The sequence below is a fragment of the Ceratosolen solmsi genome, unplaced genomic scaffold, assembly GCF_000503995.2.
Source record: "Ceratosolen solmsi marchali unplaced genomic scaffold, CerSol_1.0 scaffold10, whole genome shotgun sequence".
In the NCBI taxonomy this organism is placed as follows: domain Eukaryota; kingdom Metazoa; phylum Arthropoda; class Insecta; order Hymenoptera; family Agaonidae; genus Ceratosolen; species Ceratosolen solmsi.
Window position 1 is genome coordinate 2,134,214 of NW_011948412.1, and position 18,835 is coordinate 2,153,048.

Sequence of the window (18,835 nt, forward strand, 5' to 3'; positions counted from 1 at the left end):
ACTGTAACATCCGAGACAACAAATTATATTAAAATTGAATATAAACTTAAAAATTCACTATCGATAATTTTTAACTTTTAAAATGTAATTATTAAAAGTATATTCCAAAAAATAATAAAGTCTTATCAATGACTTTAAATATATAAAAATAGTATTGATAATGTCTTTCTAAAGATTCCACAAAGAATTATAGTGAAATCTTATGTAATTATTTTTGTGTATAACATATTTTTGATAAATTTACTTTCTTATATTAATATTATATGAAGTACGTATGAATGAATCGTTTGTGAGTAATTTGTTAACAGTGTCTATATTATTTGGCATAAACAAACATTATAAAAATGGATTATGCAGATGACGATGCAAATCGAATAGTTTAGTTATGGTATAAGTGAAAGTTTGTATCAATATCAAACGATATAAGTATTTTTGTATTTTTTTCGTTTTATAATATTTGCACAATTTGCGCTTAATTAATCCCCAGTGAAATGGTTTAATAATAGTAATAACATGTAATATCTCCTTATAAATACTGAATTTTGTAAATAATAAAGCTGTATATTTCATCGTAATGTATTTAAGTAGAATAAAAAGATAAAAAATATATGAATATAAATATAATATAGAAACATGTCTAACATTGCATTTATGTATACTCGGAGTACACGAATATAAAAAAAAGAGATAATATTAAAATAATATATGAAAAGGTTATATTAATTCGTAGTTTCTTACTTAACAAAAATGTATTATTCTTAGTAGTGCATATACATATATATATACAGTTTTAATGCACCCATTGATTTTTGATGAAGATAGTGAAAGAAGATGATATATGGGGGGGGGGGGTTTGGTTTAAAAGAACACATAATAAATTTTTACAATACACACAGCGTATTTTTATACGTAGCAGGTATATTTGTATCATTTATTATTTTTGGCACAATCAGAAGCTTCAAGTTTTTATATTAAAATTATTAATTTAACTTCTATCGGCGCATTTTCGCTTGTTCATTACTGACTGTTTGATGGTTTGATGGAGTTCGCAAAAAAAACCTTTAGTTACAGCCAGAATTATATAAATTCTAAATACGTAATTAATCTATTCGTTTTTATCAATGAATATTTTATAGGTATTTGTTTAATTTTTTTTAATTGCTTTACATTTTAAACATTTTAAAATAGAGACCATATTGCGATAAAATATACATTTTATAAATATATATTAAATTTAAAAATAATTTTTGTCTATTTATTGTTTTATACTTTTTTTATAAATAATATTTATAAATAATTTATTTCTTACGACACTAGCAAAAAAATATATTTTTTAAACTAATACTAATATTTTTTGTACTAAATATTTTTAAATAATTTTATTTAAATCAGATCCGAGTTTAACAAAAATAAATAAATATTTATTTCAATTAATTAATTTTTAAATGCTGATTTTCATAATTTTAAAGAACTGTAAAAGTAATAGTATTTATTATAAAATTTATTATATAAAAAAATAAACGTAATAATATAAGCAGTTTTCAATCTATAAATATACAGATTTCAATTTGGGTTAATCAAGTTTTATTATTCTATTATTTCATTATTAAAGAATGTAAACTATTTTTATATGCTTTTAAATATTTTATATGCTTTTTATGATTTATTAAATTAGTTATAAAGTGTTAATACTTTAAAAAATTTCAATAGGAGAAAAACTACGTAAATAGATATTTTACACATGTACCAACACAAATAAGTCAAACATAAGTTTTTTTAAGAAATATTTCAATTTATTACATTTATTTATTTTTACATTTATCGAAACTAGATAATTAAATATAAAATAATTAAATAAAGTAATTACCGATTTGATAAATTTACTTTAAAAAATAATAATTCAAAATAAATGAAGAATGAATGATAGGAACAGGGCAGCCTTTAAAAATTGTCTAAATTATTCATAAATTTGAGTTTGTAGGGGTACTAATATGTTCTATGATATTAATAAGGTAAAAACTTTAATAATGGCCATACATTTCACATTTTTCACTTATACGAATGGGCACGAAAATCCAAAATGATGCTTGCCAAATCATCTGTCTAGATAATTGGATAGTACGAAGCTATACGAAGGGCTATAATACGAAAACTTATTTACTTTCGCATCTGCATCTTTTAATAATTATAAATTATAATTTTTGTGATAAAGTATTTATTACAATTTTATACAATAAAGTGTTTATAATTAAGATTTTTTCCTATATCTTTTTTTTTAATTTCTTCGTAGCGCCCAATCCTTTATAAAAAGGAGATGAATTTTATGTAACATTATGTACTTATATAAACAAATGTGCTATATTACATATATTATGGTGCTAGTATATTATATTCATAATGCTTACATCTTTATCAACATAAATAAATAAAATTATATATATATGAATAGTATTTAAAAAGAGAATTCGAAAAATCTCAATTTATTTTTAATAAATAATTTTTAAAGTCAATTATATAATGATGGAATGTTTTGGTAACCATTTTTCTTTTTAAATTGGGTAAAAACAATAAAAAATCCAATTAGTGTTTTAAACTTGTTTTTTCTCTGCTTAGGACCTAACTAATAAAATAATGGTTAAATACTTATATAAGCAATAAAAAGTGTTTCCTGTTATATGGTGCTTACGAATCTATTCAAACATTGTAATTGAAATATTGATAATAATTATATTTATTAAGACTTCAATATTTATTGAAGATAAGAATATATAAAATTAAAAGCATAATGTTCAGGAAACAGCTTTGTTAATAGTAGTATTGTTAATATTTTATATGTCCATATTCAAATAAAGTGACGCGTTTACATGTCATTTATGTGTGGATTTGCATATATGTGCACATCCATATGCATGCATGTGTTGCTTTACCGCGTTGAGCTTACACATTATACACATAAACGTGGCGAACCTCTATGGCGGTTTTTATCTCCGTATTTTTCAAGATTAATTAATAAAAGTATAAACATAAATAAAAAATGGCTTATGAATGACAGTTACTGATTACTTTAATTAACGAAAGAAATTTTTAAAATGGTTCGAAGTAGTGACAAGTAAGTATTATTCAATTATATTAAAATGATTGAGGTTATGTCAGAAACGCTAATTTTACTTTTTACTATAAATTGCATTTCATAACATACTTGTTCTTTATTACGTGGGGAAATATCTAATTTTAAGATATTGTTATTAACAAAATATGTAATTCAAATATAATTATTTTTTAAAATATTTCCCAATACTGCAAGTATAAAATAACATTAAAATGTTAATTACTCAATAATTCATATTTATTAAATTAATTTATTATCATTTATTTTGACTTACATTTTGATAATTTTTTAGGGATAGACATCATCGAAGAAGATCTCGTTCTAGATCAAGATCTCGTTCCGCTACACCAGAAAAAAAGAGGAGACGTTCAAGGAGCAGAGATCGAGATAGGGACAGAGAAAAGACACGTCATAGAGATAGACGTAGTCGTTCTCGTGAAAAAGAAAGAGAAAGAAGTGATCGAAGAGAACGATCTGACAGAGATAGGGATCGTGACAGAGATAGGAAAAGGTAAAAGTTGTTAAGTATTAAGAAAATTATGTAATTAATTAGAAGTAGTTTATTAAAAACTACATTTATAGAATGATTAAGTTTTGTTTATAGTTGATAAAATTCCTTTTATTAATCTAAAAGCATTACATATTTTTATACTTTATTTATAACTTTTATATATTATTTTTTTATATTTGTAATTAATGATAATGAGAAATTTCAAAATTTTTTTTTACATTATATTAATAACTAGATAATTTAAATAGATTAATTAATAAATAGATCCAAAATAAATATATTAAAATGAAATAAAATTTTATATATCAAATTATTACTTTATTAATTTTTGTATTAAAGCGCTTAATTATTTAGTTCTATAGAATTTAATATAATGCTGGCAGTAGTTAATACTAGATTTTTTATCATAACTATATGACGTGCATATTTCTATTCACAGTCTATTTATATTATTGTTTTAAAGTTATGCAATAACACACATTGTGTTAAATGTACTTATATTATCATACTTTGTAGTAAAAATTCAAAATAATTTATAACAGAATATTATTAAATCAATGATAATTGATTGTTTTCTGTAAACTAGTGGAGACAGTAAAGAAAAGCGTCTTACAGGCTCAAAATCTTCTCGATCTGGTAAAGAACGATCTAATAGATCAAGGTCACGAGAGGGGAAAGACAAGGATAAAGGTGACAATGAAGAATTACCATTTGATCATACAAAACTTGATAAAGTAAAGACAATTAAAGTCATAAAATTATTTATATGATCTAATAAGGAATTTTTTGTTAGTAAACCTTTTAATTTAATTTTGTATTAGGAAGAAGAACAGAAGCGTTTAGAATTAGAGATGCAGAAAAGAAGGGAAAGAATTGAAAGGTGGAGAGCAGAGAGAAAGAAAAAAGAATTAGATGCCACTAAAAAGGATGGAAAGTCAACAATGTTAGCCAATTTACAGTTGCCTACAGCAAAAAAATGGTCTCTTGAAGATGATAGTGACGAGGAACCTCCCATTGTTTTGAATAAAGACATAAAAGAAGAAAATGTAAAAGAAGAGAATGAAGAGGAAAAAGTTGAAATTAAAAAGGAAAACGAAGAGGAAATTGATCCATTAGATGCTTTTATGGCAGAAGTGCAAGAAGAAGTTAGAAAAGTAAACAAGATTGATAATAAGGCTGTGAAGCCAGGTAACTTAATAAGCAAAATAAATTATTATAAACTGTATGACAAAGTATATTTACAATTATATAAATTAAAATTTGAATTACCTGTATATTTATATATCAGAGGTAAAGTAAGGGGTTTATTACAAATTTTATTTTTATTATTAAATTATAGGTACTAATAATATAGTAGCCCCATCAACTGGAGGTGTTGTTATTGTTACTGGGGTAGCAAAGAAAAAGGTACAAAAACAAAAAGGCGAATTAATTGAACAGAATCAAGATGGTTTGGAATATTCAAGTGAAGAAGAAGGAGAAAATCTTCACGAAACAGCTGCTGGAATTGCAAATAAACAGAAGCGTGAATTGGCTAAAGTTGATCATAATGCTACGGACTATATACCATTTACAAAGGCTTTTTATCGTGAAGTTCCTGAAATAGGTAATACCTTTAAGAGATGAGAGATAAATAGAAAACATTGTAATAAATTAATATATAATATAGTATTGATTTGTCCTCTGAAATCATAGATTCAATACTTACGTTTGAAGAAAATAAATTAAATTACATTATTATTAGTAATTACAGAAAAAGATTTCACATAATAATAAAAATTAATTATAGAAATCAAAATAATAAACCAAAATACTTTTAGCACGTATGACATCTGACGAAGTAGAACTGTACAAAGAGGAGCTTGAAGGCATTCGCGTAAAGGGTAAGAATTGTCCAAAACCCATAAAATCGTGGGCGCAATGCGGAGTTTCAAAGAAGGAGCTCGATGTACTGCGAAAGCTCGGTTATGACAAGCCGACGCCCATTCAGTGTCAAGCGATACCAGCGGTGATGTCGGGCAGGGATTTAATTGGTATCGCTAAGACAGGCAGCGGCAAGACCCTTGCCTTTCTCTTGCCGATGTTTAGGCACATACTGGATCAGCCGCCTCTCGCCGACGGCGATGGACCCATTGCCCTGATTATGACACCAACCCGTGAACTATGCATGCAAATTGGAAAGGATTCGAAGAAGTTTACCAAGAGTCTTGGGCTGTCGCATGTCTGTGTTTATGGAGGCACCGGTATTTCCGAACAAATTGCCGAGCTGAAAAGGGGTGCAGAGATCATTGTGTGCACTCCTGGAAGAATGATCGACATGTTGGCGGCAAATAATGGAAGAGTGACAAATCTCAGGAGGGTTACGTACGTTGTACTAGACGAGGCCGACAGAATGTTTGATATGGGCTTCGAACCGCAGGTTAATATTTATTTTTATTCTTATTTATAAAATAATTTATTTAACAATTAATTATTTTAATAACGATATATAATATTCATTAATGAAATCATTGAGTTATACTTAAATTGTTTTACTTTAAATTATATTTAAACTTGTGTATGAAAGAACGTTTTCAAATTTATGCAATAATATTGAGATTTTAATGGTTTTTTAAATTATTTTAAGGTCATGCGAATAATGGAGAACGTTCGACCGGACCGGCAAACCGTTTTATTCAGTGCGACATTTCCCCGACAAATGGAGGCCTTGGCCCGTAGAATTCTCACAAAACCTGTGGAAGTGCAAGTAGGTGGTCGATCGGTGGTGTGCAAAGACGTGGAGCAGCACGTGGTAGTGCTCGATGATGACCAGAAGTTTCTGAAGCTGCTAGAGATACTCGGTCACTATCAGGACAAGGGTTCAACGATAATTTTTGTGGATAAGCAGGAGAACGCGGATACGCTACTCAAGGACCTTATGAAGGCCTCTTATTCGTGCATGTCCTTACACGGGGGCATCGATCAGTGTGATAGGGATTCAACGATACTAGACTTTAAGGCGGGGCGGGTAAAGCTTCTGGTGGCAACGTCAGTAGCTGCAAGAGGTTTGGACGTGAAAAGCCTCGTACTGGTGGTTAATTACGACTGTCCTAATCATTATGAGGATTATGTGCACAGGTGTGGTCGAACTGGTAGAGCTGGAAATAAGGGGTAAGAGTCTTTGGGAATAGTTGTTTGTACATTTATTTTATAGTCCTATTGCTTTGTGATTTTCGCAGTATACTATTTTATAAAATACTTTTTTTCTTAAAATTTAATGAGATCTGAAATTAAATCTAATCTTAGCGATGAATTTTTTCACTTACATGTAATTAAAAAGTAATTTATTCATCGAAGTGATTATGATCAAATTTAGAATGATGTGCATTTGAACGCTCAATTTATGTTTGATACTATGGAACTTAGAAATTCTTTAAAACAATATGCATTATAATAATATTAATCGCACCCCAATTATCTAAGTGACTTTTTAGAAATTATTACTACTACTAAATTATATAATAATATAATAATAATAATTATTATTTATTTATTCAGTTATGCGTACACGTTTATCACACCAGAGCAAGAGCGCTACTCGGGCGATATCTTACGGGCGTATGAACTCGCGGGTGTACCGGTGCCGGAGCCGTTGCGTCTTCTTTGGGAAGGTTATAAGAGCCGACAGGAGGCTGATGGCAAGAAGGTCCACACGGGTGGTGGGTTTAGTGGCAAAGGTTACAAGTTTGATGAATCTGAGGCGGCTCTCGCCAATGAGAAAAAGAAATTCCAGAAGGCGGCTCTTGGCCTCCAAGACTCAGACGACGAGGACATCGAGAATGATATCGACCAGCAAATCGAGACAATGTTACAGGCCAAGAAGATTGTCCACGAGATGCCAAAATCCGCGGCAGGAGCGACAGGTATGGCTGGAGCCGGCAGTCAGGCGGTTCCCAGTGCTACGGAAAAGCTCGAACTCGCGAAAAAACTTGCATCGAAAATCAATACTGCCAAGAACCTCGGTGCCGAGGCTAAGGGGGCGACTCAGCAAGTTGCTGAGGCAATCCTTAAGGGGGCCGGGCCAACCAATTTAATTACGGTATGAGTGTTCTCAAATTGGTTTTTTAGCTGATTTGACATTTATTTCTGTGCATCTTTAATTATTTGACAACATATTTTAAATAACTACAATTGCATTTGTTTTTAACAATTTAATAATTTTAATCAATAGATTGTTTTCATAATTGTTCTTACATTAACTTTTTGAATGAAACATTAAAGTACGTAGTATCTCAAATTCTAGTTTAAATAATCATATGTTCCTTGAAAGATAATAATCTATTCTAGAATAGGGCAATTAAATCATTAAAATAATCGAATAATTATCTTGTCAAATAAATTTCGTAATATGAATGACAATATTATATTTTCTTTTCTTTTTAATTAATGATAAGTTATTAATTATATTTTCAATAATATTGTAACTGTATTTGAATATGGTTTTAGAATACGGTATTCTAACCATCTTTTACTTTTTTAATCTGTCTGCAATTTAAGCGACATTCAAGAGCGACATTTCATAAATTGATAAACATTATTACTATTATACTTAACATCATTTACTATTGTCACTATTTGAGTAATAATATCCGGATGATTGTCGGTCTAACAAATATCTTTGGTTTGCGCTCATAGGCAAAGACAGTGGCGGAGCAATTAGCGGCCAAACTAAACACGAAACTAAATTACCAGCCACGGGAAGAGGATTTGATCGAGGGTGAGGGAGAGCCCGGTGAACAGACCTTCCGCAAGTACGAGGAGGAGCTCGAGATAAATGATTTCCCACAGCAGGCAAGATGGCGAGTAACCAGTAAGGAGGCTCTCGCTCAGATATCTGAGTACTCAGAGGCCGGCCTTACGGTACGCGGCACTTATATAGCTCCGGGCAAGCCACCCCCTGATGGCGAACGCAAACTTTATCTAGCAATCGAGTCGACGAGTGAGCTTGCAGTAAGTAAAGCCAAGGCTGAAGTTTCCAGGCTCATCAAGGAAGAACTTATAAAACTCCAAGCCTCTGGCGCCCACACTGCTTCACGCGGACGCTATAAGGTTCTTTAAGAAAATGCGATTTTCGTCCTCAGACTTGGGAGGCTCGCCAGCAAGAATTTCGAGTTCATGGACGATTGCAAGCACGTGAACCCACTTGGACGTCAAAAGACATTCCTGCACTCTTTGTACAAATTAATAATCTCTTGTTTTCCTGTCTGTTTTTCGAAATTTTTGTGGCAAACGTGCTTACATGGATGACTTGTGTCCGTTTTTTTTTTTTTTTTTTTTTTTTTTTTTTTTTATCGAACGCAGTTATTCACAAATATTGGACTCTTTAGCCATTAGTCCATTCATAGAGAAAAATTTCAAGAAGATATTTTACTCTTGATTTATTTACAAGAGCATTATGCGTTTAACCAGTCAACTTATTATTTTAAAAACGAACAAATTTGAACTTGCTCCTTTGTTATTTCATTTGTCCCATACATAACATGACACAATGTTTTACATTTCATATAGATATGAAACATTCAACTTTGTACATTTGCTACAAAAATTTACGAAAGCTTAGAAAATAATGTATTATTAATTTCAGTACGAAATTAAGATCAAAATAAATTGTATCTGTTTTAATGATATCTCTAACTGCAGATAATCTTTTTACTTGAACAAAATTATACTATAAAATATTCGACATACGAAACAATTTAAATACTATTTAAATAATATAAATACTATATCATGTTTCAAATATTTGACAAATTACAAACATCTATGCTATAAATAAATAAATAAATGAATATAGACACATTTTTTAATCAGTTCAAATAATTTTATGTATAGCTCATATGTTCCGAAAAATATTAATTTTGATATTAATTAAAAAGCAAATTGACCGATCTTAATTATATATATATTAAAATAGATTAGTCACTTAATTTATCACTTACATAATTTTAATTAAAGGAATTTATCGTTTCTTTGTTCGAAGTATTAACTTAATGTTAATTTGAAATATTAAAAAAAAAGTTAGTAAATATTTTAATTTTTGATAACCACTTCTCTTTTAATCAATAATACCGCAATGTTACTTTATATAAATATAAATTATTAAATATGATATTAAGAAAAATATTAGAAACTTTCAAATTAAATAATAAGTAACAATAATAATAATAAAATAATATTTCGAATATAGTAATTTCATAGTATATATGTGTGATTTAAAAAACGTATACCATTAAATTATTAATATTCAAGAGTCTGATTAAAAGAGAAGAGGCAACAACAAATTATTTTATTACATATTCAATTTAACATGAATTTACTTGCATAATTTTACCTAAAGAGAATAAATTTAGTAAAATTTCTATTTTATAAAATTGTACTTTACATAATTAAATATATCTGAAATTTAGTTAAATCAGGATTAATTTATGTAATATAAGTTTTTAATTAATTAAAAATCATTATAATTTTTAACTAACTTTTTCATTTTCATTATTTTGTTCATTATCTTGTTATATGTATAATTATATAAAATTATATGTATAATTTTGTATGCTTTTTTATAAGTAAAAAAATTATTTGAAATGTTTTATGTTTGTGATGTCAAGTATTTTGTCAACATTTTGAACTTTAAATGTAATTAGAAAATCGTAAAACAATATGAAAAATTTTAACTTTATTGTCAGATTTTTCTATGCTGAATCCAAAGTCTAATGACTAATTTTAAGAAGTAAGATTTTTTATTGTTTAAGAAATCAAGAATTTTTTATTTATTATTTTAATATAAAAATATAAAATTTCCTTGAACATATTTCTAAGCATTCTGAAATAAATAAAAATAATAAATAATATAAAAAATAAAATGTTGAAAATATCTCTAATTAAAAAAAAAAACATTCAACATTTTTACTTGTGTAAACTGTATTGTATTAGAAATAATCGAAGTTTATTCTTTTTTATTACAAAGATAGTTTCAAATTCCGTTGATTGTTTATTCGAAATTTATCTTTGAAATTACTATATAAGTATCATGGACTCGAAGTTGTGTCGTTTGTAGATGTATTAAACGAGTGTGGTAAAATTGAAACAGTACAAATGGATAATAATGTATAATTCTTAAGCATTATATCATGTTAATAGACTTTCACGAATTTGGAAAATCAATACTATTTATTTGATGGAAAATGAATTTTTGTTTTAAATGAAATTATTAATTGAACGAAGGATGTAATATTAACGAAAAAAGTGTTTGGTTAAAGATGTTTGTACTCAATACTAATGATAAAATTAAATAATTAAGTATATTTATACTTATAAAATTTAATATAAGATAAAAATTAGACATTTTATTATATATAAGAAGTCATAGTAATACAAAAGTTCATATTTAACAGTAATAACAAAATGCGTAATATTTCTTCTTGACTATAGAAAATTTTACCTTTGCTATATTCATATACATTTAATTGTAGATAACATCTATTTTTGGTATTTCTTATGATGATATGGTAACTTAATTTAGAGTGACTTAAATATATAACTATTTACAGCTTCATATACAATGAAGTTATATTTAAAACGTCTTCTCTTTGGCAGTTTTTGATCAGAGACAATGATTACACATATCTAAAAACTGATTTTTAAATTTATATACTTAATATAATTGCGTAGGCACTAGAAGAATCACAGACATTGAGAGGGTCACCATTCAAACAATGTTGGGTATTAAACTTCATTCGGTTCATTATATTATTATATTATAATTTATAAAAACTTATTCTTTTCAGTAAATTAACATATTTTTTGGCGCGTCTAGTATGTAAATATAAATATATTAAATATTGGACAATATATAATAAAATATTTTATATTTACATTTATTTATTTATATTATTTTGTATGTGGACTTTAATACGGTGTATGGATATTAATTATTATTTCTAGATGAAGTACCCATCATTGTTTATAACATTTAAAAAAATAACTTTATGATAATATCATATGACCAAAAAAGTTACTCAGAAATGACCTTTGGCAGTGGTTTAAACAATCATTTTCTTTTGCTATATTAACGTATTTTGATTTTAAAAGAATTTTAATTATTTCACACAGTGAGTTCTATGGTTATTATTGTTTCTATAGGCTTAAATACGTAATCATTTTCATTTTATCAATTTTCACCTTCATACAGCAAACTAAAAAAATGTAAGAGTCATATGTTTATTATAGTAATTGTCATAAAATAAACGAAAAATAGTATTTGTAATCTGTTATAGGATTTCAATATAAATATAGCAAAATATACGTATATTCTTTTAACCACAGCTCGAAATAAAAATATTTTCTAAATATGCAATAAATAATTTTGAAACTTCATCGATAAATGTATCATATTAATGTTATTTTCTTATTATATTAACGATATTTGCCTATTGTACCGATACTATTAGCATGAAGTTCCAAAGAAAAACAAGTCAAAACGTTGTTATAAAAAAATTATGAAAACCAAATGTTTTAGAACATAGTATTATACAAGGAAAGCAACAAACAGTCCTATTTCTATTCTATTCATGCTCTAAAAACTAAATCTGATTGAATTAAAGAAATTCTTACAATTTTCAAATCGAAAATATTAATCGAATTTCCTTTGCGCATTCTAAATTTAATCAGCTTCCTTGCCTTGCTGCTTATTTATACAAATATATATGTTATATATATATATATATATATATATATATATATATATATATATATATATCCAAATGAATTTGCATGGATTTAGAAATAGTAATGATATATTCAACAATCTATATTAAAATTAAAACTAAAACAATCGCTTGGCTCAACACTATAAAAAAAATTAAAAAAAGATTGATAGATTAGAAACTAGATCTTTTAATAATTACCGCAAAAATCTAGTTTTCTAAACTAAAAGATGTTGCATCATGAGAATCTGCATTATTCTGATAGCAATAGAATTATGTTTATCGCGTTAGGGAGACTTTGCACAAACCCCGGATCATGGTTGACAGCAGCAAACGAAGGCAATCGCTCTGCCAATAGAGGTGACTCTAATTTTCAAAAAGCGAGAACAATGCTTTTATCACTACGAAAGTAAGAGGAAGAGGTGAAGTAAGAGAATGAGGAGGCAAGGTAAGGGCAATAGAGGAAGTAGAGGAAGAGTGCCACTGGAGACCCGCGTGTGGGCCAATTCCGCCCTTGTGAGGGAGCTCAGCGGCACCTCGGCAATTATCCTCGGGCTTCGTTCGGCGATGCGACTCACAAGCTTCTCTATCTCGGCAACGCAGGCAGCCAGTTGAAGCTCCGAGGGTTTCTTGGAGGCAGGTTGATTAATGAGGAAGATGTCGCCTTCGGGCGTGACCATGCCCCGTAGCACGCACTCGGCGACCTGAAGCTGGCGCGACAGGGCCGTAAACATAGCCTCGAGAGTAACGATGTGTTTGTCGGCCTCATTCGTCAATTGATAATAGATCCTGTCCAACTATGGTACAGAGGCTGATCGTTAGCGACAATTCGAGTCATTCATCGAGCTGGGATAGCGTACCTGTTTCCTCGAATAAAAGAGTCTCGCAGCGCCACCGCACACGGGGCAGCAAGCTCCGGGTGGCGTGACCCCTTGACATGAAGAACGTGCTAGATTCGGGCAGATGACGGCAGGGCCGCAGCGGGGCTCGGCCTGCTCGCCAATGAGACCGACAGCTACACAGGGTCCAGGATAATCAGCGATGGTACGTTCGGCCCAGGCCGCACACTCGCTCGCATATGTCTCCCCGTTGATACCACAGACGGGGCCTCGAAGGCTGCAACCTCGGAGACACGGGCCCCGGTACGCGAGGTTACTGCCTGAGCGCAGCAATGAGCAGAGAGACGGATGCTGGCGGTTATCCGTGTCGCAGGCCGGACCTGTATCAAGGTTCTCTTAGTTTAATCGGAATAATACAGTGATCATTGTGGTGAATCTTGCCCGTCTATATGTAAGCATGTGGTAAGGGGAATTAGGAAAGAGATAGACAAGCGTGGGAAGTTTTAGATTTATTGTCATTTTCACTTTATTGGGAGGGTCGTTCAGGCACGCCGCATCATAAAATTATTAGACCCTTACCAAAATGAACGATTTTAATTTTAATTAAATATTCGAATACTTTTACTTGTTGATAAATTAGTTTTAAAATATTCAGTTTTCTTTGTTTGCTTTAAGACAATGGATCGGATTATTTTACACGCGGCCTGTGAAAATGAAATATATTATACTTTAACGTGCTTATTGCGACAATAACGTTAAAGAGAAGGCGGTGTGTGGCTTGCCTGTTTAGTACTATCCTTAACTGATCGAGCCGGGGATATTTGCATATCTAAACGGCAAATGGAAAATAGGAAATGGGTGTTTGGGCGTCCGGGCTAAGTTAGCTCGATACCTCGGGAATTGTCACCGTGGTCGCACTTGTGGGGCAGGCACTCGAATTGCTCACAAGGCTTGTGAATGGGCGAGAGGCAGACCCTCGGCCTCCTGACACAGCGCTCGCCGCTCTGGCAGGGTCTCGAAGCGCACGGATCCTTGGACGAACAACTATTGTACTCGACTTCGTTGGGCAGGAGGCCCGAACACTTGGCTAAACAGGCGGAAGCGTAGGTAACACCGAGCCTGCCGCAGACCGGCACGTAGTGGTCAGGACAGTCACAAGGCAGCCCCGGTATCCGAACTTCGGCGCAGCTCTTGCGCGAGCAACTGATCTCGCCCTCGAAGCAGCGACAGGGGTTGCACTCGAGGTAGAAGCTCGAACGATGGGCGACGAAGCTACTCTGCACCCAGCATGTGTTCAGTGCTAGACAGTTAAGGTCTCGGCATTTGTCCAGCTTTCCGGGTGCGATGCATTGGCAAATCCGGTAACAGCCCTGGTGCTCGAAACGCGGAATCTGGGCCCACGTCCCAACCGGGATTAGCTGGCGTGACATCTCACCCAGCGGACAACCTAAGTGGACAACCTTTTAGGATGCTTTTACATTCTTTGCATTTACCGAATTTCAAAGCGTCTCATACATCGCGAGAAGGGTTCCAAGTAATTTTTTAAATCTAATCGAATGGTAGTTCATATTATAGGTAAGGAAGAGAAACAATTATTTGTGATTACGGACTAGTAATGTCAAAAAAAAATGCATCAACGAACCTGGCAGGCAGCGATAACCCTTACGTTCCTCGGGTCTAACGGTGCAGACTTGACCCTGAGAGCAGGGGTTGCTCTTACAGGGCATATTAATATCTTCTTCGATTCTCGGGGGTGGCTCGTTCTGTTCTCGTGGCTCTTCGAGAAATGGTTTAATGGAGACGCAGGGCATGTCTGGCTTGGGAGGTGAGAGCTTGGAGCAGAGCGTCGCTGCATTATGACCCTTTACTGCCGACCAATCGACGCAACTCGTCACCAGCTCCATGCAATCCTCTCGGCAGAGCCGCGTCTCGTGAGCTCGGGACTCGCAGGGGCGGAGTTGCAGGAGACAGGCCGCCGCTCGTAGCGTCATCGAAGGGCAGGAAGGCGCTGCTCGTACTGGCACACCAAGACCGCTTATTATGCCGCCCCTTACCCAGTGATCGGCCTCCCACTTGGCCAACTCGTCCGTCGCCGAGCTGCAACTCCTGCGAAATTATGGATTAGTATTCGGATACTAGGAATTCGTGAAGACGAGTCGTACTATGTATGGCTGAAAAACAGTGAATAACGGAAATGGGTATGGCGTCTGGTTTGGAGTTTATGAAGTTTGAGAGTAAACTGCCCATACCGGAACAATGTGGTGGGCCTGTCGTTGAAGCGCGAGCAGAACGACAGCCCGGAACAACCCATTTCGCAAGCGTCGTCGGTATCGTCGAGACACCGTCTGAGCTCGCTCTCGGTATTAGAGGCGAGACAGGTGGACTCGAGCTGCTGCCAGGCAGACCAATCGGTCTGGAACGCGCGCCAGCAGAGGTTTTGGCAGGTACGACGCGAAGCCCGCGAGCAACAACCGAGTTTGCCAACGTTCAAGGGCAGTCGTTGGGGCTTGGCTGGAGCGGACTTGAGGAGGCAGCCCCAGAGGCCGGAGTGCGGCACGACCGGACTGCAGGTCTCCTCCAGGGCGTCGAGCACCTCATGGATCGAGGCCAGGGCGTGAAGGGCGCGACGGCAGGTATCCAGGCAGCCGGGGCTTGGCGCCTGCTCACAGCAGTGCAGATCTACGTTTTACGTATACGTTATTTTCTTTGGTTTTGCATCACAATGATGAGACTCCTCTTGGCTTTCAGAAGCTCCATTAAAATTCGAATCGAGTATAACTATAACACTGCATATGCATCTACATTTCGTTCGAAAATTTTCATTTTTATCCCTGATATTCAAGTAACTTTCTCAATTTACGTCTATGAGCCTAAAATCCGGACAACGTAGAACATTTTACATTTAAATTTATATCCACCTTTATAGCCCATATTTACATGCAAAAATCTTGTGAAAACATTTTCTTAACATAAAACCGCCACGATTTTCGATATTACGATTGTAATTATAATTTCGGCTGTGTTTACAATGCGTTAAAATCATTACTCCCGATGATAACATAAGAGTCGGTGTTTGCATTTAGTTGCTTTCGGTCAAAGGGTGGTAAAATGGTAAAATTAGTTTGGACCGGTGGAGATGTAAGCGCATGCAGCAACGGTTGAATATCAACATGTAATGCAAAGGTGGTACGCGAATACCTGGAGGCAAAACTCACAGAGTTTGGGATCCTCGGAAGTCCTAGCTTCAGCGAGGCTCTTTAAGCACTTAGGCACGTGGTCCCTTACTTCCATAAAGCTTCAGAGCGGCTGCCTGCTTGCCGGGTCGATGAAAGAGATCGGCACAGATTGCTCGGCAGGTCGTATTGGTAACGCTCGCGCAGCATTCGTCCGCGCGTTCTCGAAGCTCAAGGCATTCGGCCAGCCTTGGCTCATCGCTCCAGCGACAGGCGCCTCGGAGCTCTTGGCGATTTCCCGCTCTGACGCAGCTCAGGCGACAGCTCGGGCCCCGGGCCAGCTCGCAGCAGCTGCGGCCCGTCCACTTCTCATTGCGTTCCATGTCTGGGAAACACGGCAATGGCCGAGTAAGGTTATTGGCGACTCCATTGCCATTTATATATATTTAATTTTGGAATGCCTATAGGACAATTCGTCGCCATGCGATTATTAATATAGGTTTATCACATGTGCTGCAAGTACCTTCCTTATGCATAGCTTTTAATTGCTGCTCACGTACAATTTGATTAATATGCTAACTAGCGCATAGTCGATTATTTCTGAATGCACATCAGAAAGGAAACGACGGTCAAGTGACATTGTTTGCTAGTAATTTCGTCTAACTATCGTAAATTTATTCTTAAAGGGGTCGATTAGAGCAAAAGTAAACTAAAACCAAAATATACTGAAGGAAATAAACAGTTGAAAATTATTAAATATGTTTAACTGCTACATTTGTTATCAGATTATTATGATTCTCCACGCAGTCATAATAAATCTTTTCAGTAAATTTTAATAAGCTACTCAAGCGACCGATAGTAAATTATTAAATAAATTGGCACTGATTTACTCTAGCGAATCCATGATGTAAACTTTTTAAATTTAATCAACGTACTTAATGTTTAATGCAATTAATAGTAGGCAAAAAGGCAGCGAACAATCACGTAATCATGTAAAGGTATTTCAACAGATGCCGAATTAATTGATTAATTATTTTATAGCAATTAATTTGTAGATAAATTCCGCGTTGCAAACAAGCATACAAAATTGTAAATTTTAACTAACTCGAAATTAAATTTTTAATATATTACAGAGTCACATATTTTACGCCGTTAAAAAAAATAAACACGGAATAAAACAAAAAAAAAAAACAGAAAACAGCTTCCCAATTAAAAACCTTTGTACAGAAAGAAAACAGTAAAAACATTTGTTTACATTTATTTATAGTAATTATTATTCGTGATAAAGTTAAATCTCGCGATAAAATCGTATCACCAAGTCAAAATTATTTTTCTGTTATATCGGTGATCTTTAAAGTAGCTGAATTATTACGTGATGGCGCCGGAAAAAAGGCAATAAAAGTTCAGAGATCCTGGAAGTCAAAGGAGTCCGCGGAGGAATCTTCACTGAGGAATATTCGGTCGGCGAAGCTCGAGCCTAAAAAATACTACGTCGCCGCACACTTAAATCGCCCAGCAAAACTTTAAAAAGTCAGGGATAGGCTTATCTACGAATACGAATCAGCCACTTCAGACAATAATAACAGCGCGTAGCCTACTTATAAATAACGCTGATAATTTCGAGAAAACATTATCCGCACCTAAGTTCGGGATACGCATGCGTCGGCGCCCGTTCGAACAGTATATCGTTTTGCCTCTCGCTCCTCGCCTTTCCCACTCGATATGCATTAATGCATATATCAGCCCAGAGGAATCTCGGGCCCGACGTTAAGGATCGTGTGTCGCGTGTGCCAACGTGTTGCCGTACACCTCCGCCATACGCCCACCCTGGCTTTTCCACGTTGTGGGCAGAGGAAATACCGCCTCCTCAGACGGATCACGCACAAGAACTTTTAGAACCTTTACTTCCTTCGACCCGTGCCTCACCATTCCTATACACGATAGTCACTCGTAATTTTCAGTGTGCTCTAATCTCTAATCAAATCAATGAAGCTCTTTACACTGCAGATTTAGTCTTTAATCATTTGGAACTTAATTAATCTGGTTGTGTTACCTGGGTTAGACCGATTCATCTTTTAGTGAGAAAAGTACTTGACTTGTCACTTTTTGCAAAGCTAAGTAAAGTAATTGGGTAATGGGCAATGAGAGTTTAGTTGGACGGTAAGCGCTGAAAATGAATTATATTATCCTGTCTGCCGCGCTTGAAACATTATTAATTTTTTCATTAATCATTATCGATTATCAACATTTTTACAATGGCATTATATCGAGACTCAGTTTCTAGAGGTGAATAAATATTTATACAGGCGACAAATTTTATCCCAATAATCGAGCAATATTATAAGTACATATTAATGTTTTATGAAAAGGGAATGTGACAGCTTACCTTTAAAAGTTGAATTAATGCAATCCCAGAATTCCACCTATAATAGAAAAGAAAAGGTATAGATCGTGTTACAATA

The 18,835-nt window shown here is 33.4% G+C and overlaps 2 protein-coding genes across 2 annotated transcripts in view; one reads left to right on the forward strand and one right to left on the reverse strand.

Moving 5' to 3' along the window:
- Positions 1-2,958: 2,958 nt before the first annotated feature.
- Positions 2,959-8,899, forward strand: Prp5 (pre-mRNA processing factor 5). Its single transcript, XM_011504385.1, has 9 exons — positions 2,959-3,109; positions 3,402-3,620; positions 4,207-4,354; positions 4,442-4,808; positions 4,960-5,226; positions 5,441-6,039; positions 6,247-6,770; positions 7,158-7,698; positions 8,295-8,899. Exons 1-9 carry the CDS (start codon positions 3,090-3,092, stop codon positions 8,715-8,717), a joined length of 3,108 nt encoding a protein of 1,035 aa, XP_011502687.1. The 5' UTR covers positions 2,959-3,089; the 3' UTR covers positions 8,718-8,899.
- A 3,512-nt stretch (positions 8,900-12,411) lies between these two features.
- Positions 12,412-18,835, reverse strand: part of Reck (reversion-inducing-cysteine-rich protein with kazal motifs) — a 28,848-nt gene continuing 22,424 nt past the window's right edge. Inside the window, 8 exon segments of the mRNA XM_011504498.1 lie at positions 12,412-13,158; positions 13,222-13,580; positions 14,093-14,647; positions 14,843-15,306; positions 15,450-15,879; positions 16,416-16,477; positions 16,479-16,758; positions 18,760-18,796. Of these exon segments, the coding sequence (XP_011502800.1) occupies positions 12,763-13,158; positions 13,222-13,580; positions 14,093-14,647; positions 14,843-15,306; positions 15,450-15,879; positions 16,416-16,477; positions 16,479-16,758; positions 18,760-18,796 (2,583 nt within the window). The 3' untranslated portion in view covers positions 12,412-12,762.